The sequence below is a fragment of the Rhamphochromis sp. 'chilingali' genome (assembly GCF_963969265.1).
Source record: "Rhamphochromis sp. 'chilingali' genome assembly, chromosome: 18".
NCBI classification, from domain to species: Eukaryota; Metazoa; Chordata; class Actinopteri; order Cichliformes; family Cichlidae; genus Rhamphochromis; species Rhamphochromis sp. 'chilingali'.
The window spans coordinates 25422806-25436778 of record NC_137945.1 but is presented as its reverse complement, the minus strand read 5'-3'; the positions used below and the strand labels follow the sequence as shown (position 1 = coordinate 25436778).

The 13973-nt window shown below is 39.9% G+C and overlaps 1 protein-coding gene across 1 annotated transcript; it reads right to left on the bottom strand.

Moving 5' to 3' along the window:
- Nucleotides 1-12124: 12124 nt before the first annotated feature.
- Nucleotides 12125-13609, bottom strand: rps20 (ribosomal protein S20). The gene is given in 5 exon segments (XM_080865047.1): nt 12125-12348; nt 12477-12550; nt 12733-12832; nt 13456-13491; nt 13493-13609. Coding segments are annotated over 5 exon segments (495 nt in total). The 5' UTR covers nt 13595-13609; the 3' UTR covers nt 12125-12165.
- Between the last annotated feature and the right edge of the window lie 364 nt (nt 13610-13973).

Genomic DNA, 13973 nt, shown 5'->3' with positions numbered 1-13973 from the left:
TTGCATAAAGACAAAAGTGGACGAAAGAGCGACAAACTTATGGCTCCACAACTATATTGATATAAAGGATATTGTCACATATTACATCTCGTATAAAAATATATCGATATTTTTTAAAAACTCGATATATCGCCCAACCCTATCTATCTCAGCCCCGCCTGTCGGGTTATCATATAGCCCGACGGGCGAGGCTGAGATAGATTTTTGTTGCCCGACCGCAGATATTGCAAACTCCGGGACGTCGGGCTAGCGATTTTGCGAGCCCTGAATAGTAATAAATGTTTACCAGGTCTGCACTTTTTTATATTTCCTGTTGCTGTTTCCTATTATATATTTCTATAATTGTCTAATATATTCAATAATAATAAATCAAATCTAACAGTTACAGGGTTCATACGCCTTTTTCAGGGTCAAATTCAAGCACTTTTTAAGCACTTTCAAGGTCCCTTTTCAAGCTTTTCCAGCCCCCGTGCCAAAAAAAGAAAAGAATGCATGTTTCAATTAGCATCACCTCAGTAAGACCATGTGAAAAGACACCTTAGCTCCCCTTTTGTTAGGACATAGAAAAACACACCTTATACACATAGTAGGGGTGGGCGATATAAACGATATACGATGATATAAATTTGGCCAACGATAGAGATTTTGACTATACCGCTCTATCGCGACAGCGCAAGTTGATGATGTCATCAAGCTGCGGCTGTTTTGGTCGAAAGCATCGCAGCGGCTACAACCATTATCATCTGCAAATTATGGCAGGCGGCAGTCATAGCAAAGAGATGAAGCACTTTTTAAATATGGGGAAAGCCAAAAACTGCGCTTCCTCCACTTCCTAACATTGAATCATTAATGTTGAATTCTCTCACATCTGTTCTATTCCCATATTGTTGCAGTATATTAATGACTAACCTCGTATTGTGGATGAATAATCTCAGTTGTTCTCCTGACTGAAGTTTGCCTAGGGTTGCCAACTCCCTGAAAAATAAATAAGGCAAGGCAAGGCAAGGCAAGGCAAGTTTATTTGTATAGCACAATTCAACAACAAGGTGATTCAAAGTGCTTTACAGAGACATTAGAAACAAAAACAAATAAAAAGCATGATTTAAAATTGATTAAAACAAGCAAATAAACTAACTAACTAATTAACAAACAAACAAACAAACAAACAAACAAAACAGTATATAAAATCAAAACAGATAAAATCAGAACAGTAGATAAAATCAGTAGTTAAATGTAAGTTTTGAAATTTAAGCTTAAAGTGTGGATTTGGTGCTTTATTCAAATGCAGCTGAGAACAGGTGAGTCTTCAACCTGGATTTAAATAAACTGAGTGTTTCAGCTGATCTGAGGCTTTCTGGGAGTTTGTTCCAGATATAAGGAGCATAAAAGCTGAATGCAGCTTCTCCGTGTCTGGTTCTGACTCTGGGAACTGATAAAAGACCGGATCCAGATGACCTGAGGGATCTGGATGGTTCATACTGGGTCAGGAGGTCATTGATGTATTTTGGTCCTAAACCATTCAGAGCTTTATAGGCCAGCATCAGAACTTTAAAGTCTATCCTCTGACGGACAGGCAGCCAGATAAGGGACACCTCGTGGCCAGGGCCGGGCAACCCAGTTGTCTTCACCCTTCCCAGTGTGGTAGCTCTTTTTTTGTGTGTGTGAAATTATTTTTTAACCATTTGACTTGAATTTGATTTAAGCAGATGCATATTCTTTGTGATATGACCATATGGGAAACAAATGATCATTTAGCCATTTATTTTTAGCTCAAAATGACAACATTAACACAGTAAAACAGGTCTCCTTCTTAAACAGAAGCCTGTCATGCTTAACTTTTGAGAATATAAGTAAATCTTTCTTTAAAAGAACTCTGTCCTGCTTAACTTAAAATTATATAAATTAATAGAAAGCAATAGAACGAAAAATATTCTTGTAACAGTGCACATATAGTGCATTTAGTACAATTGGCTTCAGCTGAGGTATTATTTCAGCTTTTCTAATGCTAATCAGCTGCTCCTGTTTGTAAACCCACTTGTTCCCATGATTACGCACCTTAACTCATCATCATTATTCATCTATGTATTACTTTTATGTATTAGTGATCTATTTGTTGTAATCATCCATCCTTGCAGTTGTTTATTACACAAAATAAATGATATTATCACACTTCTGGCCACATAGCGCTGATATTCACCGCACATGCCCATATTAACCTTAACCAGAGGGTTTAAACAACAAACCAGTGTTTACATACCATATCTGCTTCTGCCGTGGCCTGGTGGACAAAAAATTGGTTAAGGGTTCCCCGAGCTTTCACGCCCCTCATGTTCTTCTTGTGCCCACCACTAGAAGCATGCCTATGGAAAAAGTGCGCCGGCACACAGTGCAGTGCGCTTTATAGGTGTTATCGTGCACTTTCCCAGCCAGGTGTTTTCCTTTTCCCAGTCCTCCCTGTACTTTTGCAGCCTTTTTTCTTTTCTTTCTCTGAGGGGAACAAACATTGCTGCTCTAACGCTGGGCTTACACTGTGCGATTTTTGGCCCATTTTGAGCCGATTTTTGAGTCGTGCGACCGATTTGGTGATCGGCCCGATTTTGGCCTTCATCGTGCATCGTGTAGTATACGTGGGGTAACGAGAAGCGATTAACACCTCACGACCAGCTCCCGATCATCAATCGCTCGTGAGGGTGTCACCACAGCCGCTCACACTGCTCATGCGCAAACACGTAAACATCGGTGAAAAAGACGGCGCAGCACGGCTGTGCAGCGTGTGATCTGGACACAAGTGATGGAGGCACTTGTAGAACTTTGGAAAGCTCATCCGAGCCTTTTCGATGTAGCATCACAAAATTATCACGACCACAACAACCGTGAAAATAGTTGGATTTACACTGCTGCTCAATCACAGCTGCCTGATCATGTTTTTCATTAGCAATTTAGCAAAGTTGATGGTGGTGGTGTGTCTGTGTGAGTGAAAGACAGAGAGAGCGAGCGACAGATTTTCTGTTATAACCTTCATGTTATGTTGGCACAGTGTGAGCACTCAGGTCGCATCAGAGCATCGGGCCGTATAGTGTGAGACCTGCATCGTGACCTGCAAACTTCTAATCCCTGCGAGTCAATCGTGCAGTTTGAGCAGGAGCTGAATAACGTGACTGAAAAAAATCGCACAGTGTCTGCCCAGCTTTAGGTGTACTGTCGTCCGAGACGTGCACCGCAGTGTCGGCGTTTGTTTCCCTGTTGGCCATGCTTGTTGTTGTGGTCATCTGTTGTCTTCCGGTATTTTCTCCGCAAGCGACCTTTCCTCGACCAATGAGATAATCTGAATTGTCATACTCGAATTGTCATAAGTGTGCTGTCAGCTCATTGGTCACAAAGCAGGAGAGGGGCTGGGAATTATGTTTTCAAACAAAGCGTTAATTCCATTAACATTTATAGACTACTTTTGATTCTCACTGTATTACGGGACAAAGTGCGTCCCTTATTAGCTCAATACGGGACGTGTACTTTTGTTTCTAAATACGGGACGATTCCGTTTTTTAAGGGACGGTTGGCAACCCTAAGTTTGCCCCATGTATAGCATCCTGCTATGCGATTGCATTTGTCCCTGACCACCAGAATCCCTCACGTTAACTTTTATCGAGTGGAAAAAAAGTTGGCGTTCATCCTCCAGCTTCACTGTGCTAATGTTATGCTAACATAGCTGTGTTGCTAGCAATCACGTAGCACAACATTATATACCAGGTAGTCCAACTTCAGTAACCCTGCAAACGCCACTGCTGTTTAGTTTTCTGTCTTCATTTATGTTGGTAGTGGTAGCAGAGCTGTACGTTTTAATTAGTTTCATTAATCTCTCAGTCAGAACATGGTATGAAATGTTTAGGTGGAAACTAGCGAGCTAACTTCCTGCTAACTTGTAACTCCGTTAAATTCAATAACTTCTGTTTTCATGGATGCCTGGATGTTAAACTTAATTGTTACACCTGGTAAAGCAGCAACGCTGATGATTTTATTAAAGATGAAAGAATTTAGACCGTTTTTAACTCTCAGTGTTCGTTTGACTTTGGGACTTGAAGAGGACGGAGTTTTGGACCCAGATTGCTCCGCGAAGCTCCTCACCACGGCAGCCGTAATGCTCTGACGATCCATCAAAACATTTTCTAACAGATTTCTGCACACCAAAATTGGTTCGAGGTCAGTAAGCACAACCAGAATTCATACATAAGGCACACTCTTGATTTTTGAGAAAATTAAAGGATTTTAAGTGTGCCTTATAGTGTAGAAAATACGTTATACAGAAGAAAAGAATATATCGCGATATATATCGTTACGCACGTGCTTCAAATTATACCGCGATATGGATTTTAGGCCATATCGCCCAGCCCTAATACATAGTGTATAAACTCAAAATACACATTTCACTTAAAAATTAAGATGTGAAAATGTGAACAAATCAACTTGTTAGAGATATTCTTCTCCTCTTGAAAAAAAAATGAAAAATGAAAAATAAAGAAATAAGTCTTCTCATCAGATATTGATGCTTCTTTCCTGTGTGACAAAAAATAGGAGACAGATGTTTGTTTGTTTGTTTGTTTTTTAAGTTAATTCCCAATAAAACTGTTTCATTGCTAACTACATTGCTGTCTGTATTATTGCTGAAGTCCTAAATGATCATCTTTAAAGTGTTTGTGCTAATAACATCAAGTCAGACAGGCATGGAGAACAGCACTGACTGTTTAAGTAGTTTAATGTGTAGGTGCTGGTGATAAACACATTTTGAATGAAAGCCGGGGAACTTTGGTAGCACAGAAACAAGTGGCTATTCTTTGTGACCATATAGATCAGTCCCTCATATTACCATTATTTCACCCAAAGGCACAAATTAATACTCAAAAGAGCTGCAGCAATACACACAAATATAAACAGTACTTGGTGACAACTTTGCTTTTCACAGCATATTCCATAATAGCGCTGCCATACTGCATCACACTCAGTGCATTTCAATCATTTCTCCAGCGAGTTTGATAGCAAAATAATAATCATAATTTTAAAAAAAAAAATAGCGTGTGTAACGTACACATACTGGAAAATTATTTACTAGGACTCACCTATCATGTGACCGGACAGAGCAAACTCCGCCATTGTTGTTTTCCATCAAACACTCATTAAAACAGCAACCTGCAGGTATGTTAGTGCACTCATCCCCGACTGTCCGAGGGAGGGGCGGGGTCACACTTTGAAACAGATGCAAGGCAGCCCAGGCGGGGAAATTTTGCTTTTGAAATACAGTTACATTTTCAAGAACTTTCAAGCACCACATCTGAAATTCAAACACTTTTCAAACCTCGAAAAGACGACATTAGAATTCAAGCATTTCCCAGGATTTCTGATTTTTATACTCAAAAATCCATCCACAAGCTTCAACGCGTCCAGAACTCTGCTGCCCGTATCATCACCAGGACCCCTTCTATCCACCACATTACTCCTGTTCTGCAGCAGCTTCATTGGCTCCCGGTCAAATATCGTATCAATTTCAAAATACTCTTGTACACATTTAAGGCCATTCATCATCTCTCCCCTCAAAACAGGACTACAACAGTTCAAAATCAGGACTTCTTAGGACTTAACCAAAACAGAACCAGAAACAGCTGGGGGAGCAGCACAGCAAAGGACTCATCCAGGCTGGAAAAACGAATCAGGAAGGCTAGCTCTGTGGTCGGCATGAAGCTGGATACTTTGGTGATAGTGGGAGAGAAAAGGACATTAAAGAAACTGCTGGACATTATGGAAAATGCTGGGCATCCTCTGCACATGCTCGTAAATAATCAGAGGAGCCTATTCAGCGACAGGTTGCTTCTCTCAAAGTCAAGAACCAACAGGCTTAAAAACTCCTTTGTCCCACACGCCATCAAACTGTTTAACTCTTCGTTGGAGGGGAGAGGGAGGGGAAACAGGAGGACAAAGGCGAGTGGGAACAACTGAGCTGTAGTGCCTTTTCACTGTGCAATATTTGCAATATTTTTTTATATTTGACCTTTTTTGTGGGGCAAATAATATTGACACCAGTCATTTTGAGTTTTTCTGAAATGATTCTGTTGTTGTCTACAAAATATTAAAAAAAATTAAGCTTTAGGGAAATCCTCTGGTTTAAAATCCTGTTTTAAAAAAAGCACTTGGGACAATTGTGGTGGAGACAGCTTTTGTTATAATATCAATAATATTTATATGAATATGGGATACTGTTACATGTTTGCATAGACGTTTGTGGAATATGGAGACACTCCTGGCATTATATGAGCAAAGTGAAACTCAATTTTTAGGGTTCATGGAGATGAGTGTGAAGATCCAAACAATCGCTGTCAGTGATGGAGAAGCTTTGATGAAAATATTTGGTAAAAAGTTCACCAGCATGAAGGAAATGAAGTTCTCAAACTTTCCTTAGGAGGACCCCAGCACACCTGCTTAAAGAAAAGTAAGTGTGCTGATGTGGATGCTTGCAGTGACTGCTGTATAGAGGCCATCACATGAAACATATCAGTGTCATAATTGTTAGTTTAGTCACGTGTTTGTTTATTATCCTTATTGTTTTATCTGGGACTGTTTGCAAACATCTCAGAGAGAGGAGACACCAGCATCTGAACAGAGACTCAAACCAGCAACCTGCAGCTCCCTGCTTGGCTGCTCCAGTTTTCTCCTCTCTCATGTTGCCCACCAGTGATTTCTAGCTGCCCACCCACACAGCAGGCTAGAATATGCACTGAGCCTCAGCACCATGGTTGCAATACTTGGACATGTTTTCTTTATTAAATAATGAACCAGACCCCAAAAAGTAAACAGCTGTTATTGCTAGGCAACGGGAGCAGCATTTGGTGATGCAGCACCTGACATTCCTGACCATGTGGGCGGAGCATGCATGGAATGGAATGTTTTGTAGAACTGTGCAACACAAGCACTTAGTTACAGCATTTTTCATTTTATCCAGACACAGCTAGAGACACATCTACAGCAGCATCTCTGTGCAGGACAGACGACGGTTGAAGAAAAAAACACATCGAAAACTTCACTTCTCTACAAAACTTTGGTTCCTTTGTTTAAAAGGCCAAAATGAATCAAGGGAGATCGAGAAGAGGATTGGTGAGTGCGTCACCATACAGTACAGAACAGTCTGAGCTGATTAAACTACGAGAAGAATTTCAAATAATACAGGCTGAAAATGTCAAATTAAAAGAAGTGGCAGAAGAATCAAGAGAAGAAGCTAAAAATTCAAAGTTTGAAACCGAAGTAGTATTGAAGGAATTACTGCATGTGGGTCTAAAGCTTAAAGGAGAGAAGATGGGAAAACAACAAGCAGAAAATGAGAATGAAAACATCAAGAAAGAACTGTTGGAAGCTCAAAAAGCATTGCAGGAAGAGAAAAGCACAGCACAAGAAGCTAAAAATAAATATCAAACTGCAAAGAAGGAGGCAGAAAATGTGATGCAGGAATTACAGGAGGTGCAGGAAGCTTTTGAAGGGGAGAAAAGGAAAATGCAGTTGGCAGCACAAGAAGCTGAAAATGTAACGGCTGAAGCTGAAATACTCAGGAAGGAATTACTGCATGTAAAGCAACAACTTCAAGAGGAGAAAAAACGTAAACATGAGGCAGAAAATGAGATTGAAAATATGAAGAAAGAATTGTTGGAAGCTCAAAAAGTGTTGGAGGAAGAGAAATTTAAAATACAGGAAGCAAAGAAAGAAATGGAAAATACAAAGAGTTTCACTCAAAACATGAGGAAGAAGTTGCTGGAAACAGAGGAAGAAATAGAAAAAGAGACACATGGAAAATGGGAGGCAAAACAGGAAAGTGAAACTCTGAAGAAGAAACTGATGAAAGTGCAAGAAGAACTTGCAGAAGAAAAAATTGAGTTGAAGGTATTCAAGAAAGAAACGACAGCCTCTGAGGTGACCAAGAAAAGCTGCAAAGATGCACTTAAAGAAATACAAAAGCACAAAAAGGAAGCTAAAGAGCTCCTGAAACAGAAAGTCAAACTGGCCAAACAGCAGCTGAAAGAAACATTTAAAGACGCCGAGGAGCAGCTAAACAAAACCTTAAAAGAGCTGAAGGCAAAAGAAAAAGAAAAGAAAGCCGAGGACAGGAGTGGATTCTGGAGCAGACTGCTGAGAAAAAACTGACCCAGCAGCATCAAGTTTAAGGAGAGCAATAGTTTCTTCCTCCTTCCCCCTCTCTCAACCTTTCTTTCACAAAAATCCCCCCAAACTTGACTTGGGACGTTTGTTTGTTTTTAAAAACTCTATTCTGAATACATGTACTGAAATACACAAATAAAATTGCCATAACTTGACCTCACGTTGCCGGCTTCTTTTCTTGTGTGTCTGTGGATGTAAAACAGTAACACACTTTCTGCTCTGTGTGTTTTTAATTGTAAATAAATGCAATATATCTTCATTTTAAAAACTTCTGCTCTAAATCTTTTTTTAGCAAAATGCTTTTTTTTGCCCCTTCCTGATATCTTATGTTTTAACATGTTTGTTACATTTACATGTTTCCGATTTCAAGTGTTAACACAGATGGTCAGAGACAGAGGTCTGGACAGCTCTTTCCCTTTATTTGTATTTATTCAGGTTATTTTTATACTCAAAAATCCATCCACAAGCTTCAACGCGTCCAGAACTCTGCTGCCCGTATCATCACCAGGACCCCTTCTATCCACCACATTACTCCTGTTCTGCAGCAGCTTCACTGGCTCCCGGTCAAATATCGTATCAATTTCAAAATACTCTTGTACACATTTAAGGCTATTCATCATCTCTGCCCTCCATATCTTTCTGATCTGGTTAAGATCACCGCCCCATCTCGTTGTACTACTACTACTACGTCGATCTACTTCTTCCCTTTCACTCTCCGTCCCCTCCCCCCGTCTTGCCACCATGGGGAGCAGGGCTTTCAGCTGCTCTGCTCCACGACTCTGGAATCCCCTACCTCCTGATTTAAGAAATATCTCTTCCTTCTCTCTCTTTAAGTCCCAACTCAAAACTCACTTGTTCAAAATAGCTTATCCCACATAACCTCTCCACTCTGCTCTTTTAAATTAGTTTATGTCTTATGCTTTTACGATTGTGTAAACTGCTTGTTTTTATGTTGCTTTTTATTCTAATGTGTACAGTGACCTTGAGTTTTTGAAAGGCGCTTTCAAATAAAATGTATTATTATTATCTTTGAAATATCTCAGTGTGACACTGATACTGTACATGAGTGTGGTAGGTTTTGAAAACAGCATCAGCAGAGTACACAGCAAAGGGGAAAGGAACAATTGTTCCTTTCAAATTTTATACAAAACATCCAATCCTGGATCATATCCATATCCACTTAGGATCGAGTGATCCAAATACACCACATTGTGACAATAGCCACGGCATAGCAGCTGATGAGCAGCAGATAGATACTGCTCATGGCACCACTGGTGCAACTAGACTTGCAGTCAAGACTGCCAAAACCAAGACCAAGACCAGAGGGTATCGAGACCAAGACAAGACTAAGAACAAGTCGAGACCAAGTCGAGACGAGACAGAGACAGACAAAAAAGTCTTTAAACTGCAGCCAGATGCTGCTTCGTTTACGGGTGTCAGGCATATTTATGTGTTTTTGCTTTAGCACAGCCCTCCTCACTTGACTTGACGCACTTGACTGTCACGTCTCTCACCCTCTCTGTTTTTCACACAATGATATTATCCTATATCCTCGCATGTGATTGGCCACAATATGGAGGGATTGGAGCACAGCTGAGGCACTGTGTGAGAGCTGAGCAGCGAAAGAAAATAAAGCGAGGGTAGAAATGACTGATAGATTAATAGGCTCTGTTTTGAGTTTTGTTCAAAAAAGAATGACTTCATATAGGAAAAAATAAATATCACATATGCAGGACACCTTAAACTGTATCAAGACACGAGGACTAAACCCCAATTCAAACAGACCCAGAACTGATCGGGAATCAAAACAGGACTACAAGAGTTCAAAATCAGGACTACTAAGGACTTAACCAAAACAGAACCAGAATCAAAACTAGATGATAGTAGCACTAAAAATCATCATAGACCTGCACTACACTTATTTTTTAATTCTACCAAAGTCCACTATTTAGATTCAGAGCAGCTTATATAATTATTTAGCCTTATTGTGCAAACAAGCCTGCATAACTTAATAAATATAGAATTTGAAAAGTAACAAATGGTATCTCAGAAGTCACACAAGGTACTAGATACATGTTCTGATGAGTTTTGGCAAACAACCATTTGACTAACATGTGTGTCACCTGCTCTTGTTCCATCTCTGTTCTGTCCTCTCTCTCCCTCTCTGCTCCTCTCTCTCCCTCTTTGTGCTGACAATCAAGCCAAACACCAACATCATCAAATATACAGTTGAAACCAGATATTTACACACTCTTCAGATAAAAACACAAAAACGTTTTTAATTGTAACATCGAATCAGACTAAATGTTTATTTTTTAGATTAATAAATATAAAAACATATTTGTTAAATTTAAGAGTAAATTGTCTGTATTTCTTAATTGTAAATGGCACCAAATTGTATTCAAATTGAGCCACACTCATGGAGCTCCACAATTCTTTTCCTGGTGTTTTGGTTGACATCTCTTGATTTTCCCATGTCAAAGAAACAGGCTCTGTGTTTTGCCTTATATGCATCCACAGCTGTGCCACCAATTTACTCACATGGACTCTACGAACCTGTCAGAAGCTTCTTCAGCTCAGAATGGAATCGTCTGGAGTTTTCTTATTAATTAACAATAAACTTAGTGTATATGTACTCCTAAATTTGATGAAAGTAATGAAAAATAGACAGCTTCCTCTTTTTATTCTGACATTTAACTAATTCAAAAGATATTTCAATATTTATTTATCTAAAACAAAACAAGTTTACTCTAAATTGATGTTTAACAGTAAAAAAATGTTTCTATGTTTTCTCTCTAAAGTTTATGTAAAGATCTGGTTTCAACTGTGAATATACTGCTGTGAATTGAAATTCCTCTTGTTTTGCATAGAAATATACTGAACAACATCCAAAGCATAATACATAAAATAACATCTACCTGAGTTTTTTCTTTGAAAGAAGCTCCTTATGGCCATTGTTGTGTTCATCAGTACATATCTGAAACCGATTTAGAGTTTGTTTAGCCGTGGAGGGTAACAACTGAAAATATGAAATAAACACACATGTAAGCTAAGACTCTCTAAAAAGAAAGCATTATTGTTGTTCGGCTTTTCATTTCGCCATTTGTTGATTCACTCGAAGAGCAAGTAATGTAATATGGGTCAAGTGATCAGTTTGATATCAATCTTTTGTGAAACATTGTCATATTTACATTATTAGAACAGTGCCAATGATTTGCTTTGGTACCTGGTCAAACTTAAGCTCTCTTCTGTCTGCAGTAAACTCGCAGGGAGCAGCTTCTCCCCCCTTGCTCACATGCGCAAGCGTTGTGCTCAGTCTACTAGTGCCTGAGCTCGGATCATACCAAAATTAAAGGGAATTTAGTACTGTGTGCTATGTGCTTGGAATATGGTGTGTAGTTTTTGTTTTATAGTTGTCAGTCAGGCATCTTACTATGAAACAAATTACACTCCAAAAGACCCCGGGCTTCTGAAAAAATGACCCGGGCTTAAGCCCAGTAAGCCACCCCCCATGGTTGACTCCAAATCTCCTGAACACTTTGTCGATCTGAGAAAGCAAGACCAAGACCACGTAAAAGTGAAGACCGGTCTCGAGACATCCAACTCTGGTTTACAGTTGTCATATTTCACTAGCCCCCTTAGTTCAAGGTTTCCCTAATAATTCTTCAACTGACAAATGTTTACACTCATTTTAACTTAGTAAAACCTTTGGCACTTTCTTTCCTTTAAGACATATTAATAAAAGGCAAATTTATATCTATTGCTTTTGAAAACTACAGCCATTCAGTGAGCGTCTAAGACTGCTTTTTCAGGTTCCTTTATTTGTACCTGTAGGCAGATTTTGCTTAAGTTTACAATTAACATCTAGACACTCATCGCAAACTTGGCCCTTTTGAGGTTTCCCACCATCACAAACCCAAACACCACCACGTCATAGTTTCCTCATTCATTGCTTTATTGAAAAATCTGGGTCATTTATGCATCAGCGATAGTGACTTCGACCTCTACACCAGGTTCGATGCTGATGGAGGTGATCTGCTTGACAATTTCAGATGGGCTGTGCAGATCAATCAGGCGCTTATGGATCCTCATCTGGAAGCGATCCCAGGTTTTGGACCCTTCACCACAGGGAGTCTTTCTGGTGGTGATGCGCAGAGTCTGGAGGGAGGAAGAGAAATGCATTTTACTTTAATAAAATGATCAAGCATTCAGGATACGCAATCAAGAAAAAGCAATTTATTCCAATGTGGTGTTAGATAAGAGTTCTGAGCCATGGTCTTCAGTACCTTGGTTGGCATGCGGACAGGTCCCTTCACCTTCAGGTTCTTTTCCTTAGCCCCACGGATCAGGTCTGCGCAGACTGCAGAGCAGAAATGCACAAAAACTTGAAAACACGGCCAGTCATCACTTTGCCTTGATTTGCTTTCCAAGCCGTGGCTCAGAATAGCGTATACATAAATCAGGGTTTATCAGTCAAATTTTTGTCCTCATAGCTCAGGTCAGGTTAAACTCACAACATTAACTAAATCTGAGCTTAATTACCCTTCTCCAGAGATTTGACGTTGCGGCTGGTGAGGGTGATGCGGATGCGGTGGATGGCAACCTCAGTGTCAACTGGTGCCTTGCCGGTGTCCTTAAAAGCCTGGATGTGAGGAGGAAAAAGCAGTTACTCAGGCCCATCCTTGATATTGCAGGACGATGTATTTAAAAAAAAAAAAAAAAGGGGTCCACAGACTATTACACAGCATGGCTTACAATTAAACAAGCCCCCCCCCCCCAAAAAAAAAGAAAAAAAGGGGGAGATCTCAAGAACACGCGCAGCGAACTAGTTTAGGTTTGATTCCTTTTACACTGATTCAAAAGCACCTGAACGCAGCAGCAGAGAACTATAATTTGGGACACCCCGATGAATAACGACACCCAGATGATTTACTTTCAGCAACAACCGGCCCCCACAAAACGCGCGAGTCAAGAGGAAGCTTGAACTTTATATAAGAGTCTTCTGCCTCGCTTAGAAATGCGCCGAAACGTTAACTGTGCATTTAACATCCACAGCCGCATGAATCTACAGCTTGCTAACGTTAGTAACTATCTACAGTCCGTTTGGACGGTGTTTATGAAGGGGCTGCGAGCGCCATTAGCTGTCGGCATTAGCAGCGACACTCCGTAGAACTCTTGAGTTCAAATTACTCTACAAATTATCAAGCAGTTAGCAAAAACCAGCTGCATACAACTTGTTGGTTGACATAATCAAACAGCACATACCATTGTGAATATTCCTGACCGACTTATTCGGAAAAAAATTCAAGCGAACAGCGGTGAGCCAGGAAAGCACGCCACCAACGTGGTTAGCTCTCGGTGAAAAGACCGAGCACAGGCCAGTTTCCTCATATGTACTGCTCATCCGGAAGTCTTCTACTTCTTCGTTGGTGTTTCAAGCAGCTCCGTAACTAATAGCGACATCTATTAACGTGAGTTTGAAATTGCAGTGTGATCACGTATGTGCGTTTTAGATAAGACTGCAACTGTTACCTTTACTATTATTCCAGTAATAGTGATTTGTACAAACTGATAATGCCACAAATTTGTTACAGTAGTTATTGTGTTGTTACTCGTAATCTATGGCAAATTCTTCATTCCAAAATGTGCATTTAGAAGCAAGAATCAAAATCAGAATATTTTTTAATCCCAGAGGAAATTAAAAGGTCACAGTTGCTCCAACACAGTAAGAACAGTAACAAGCAAGTTAAAGTATCAATATTAAATAATACAATATTTTACAA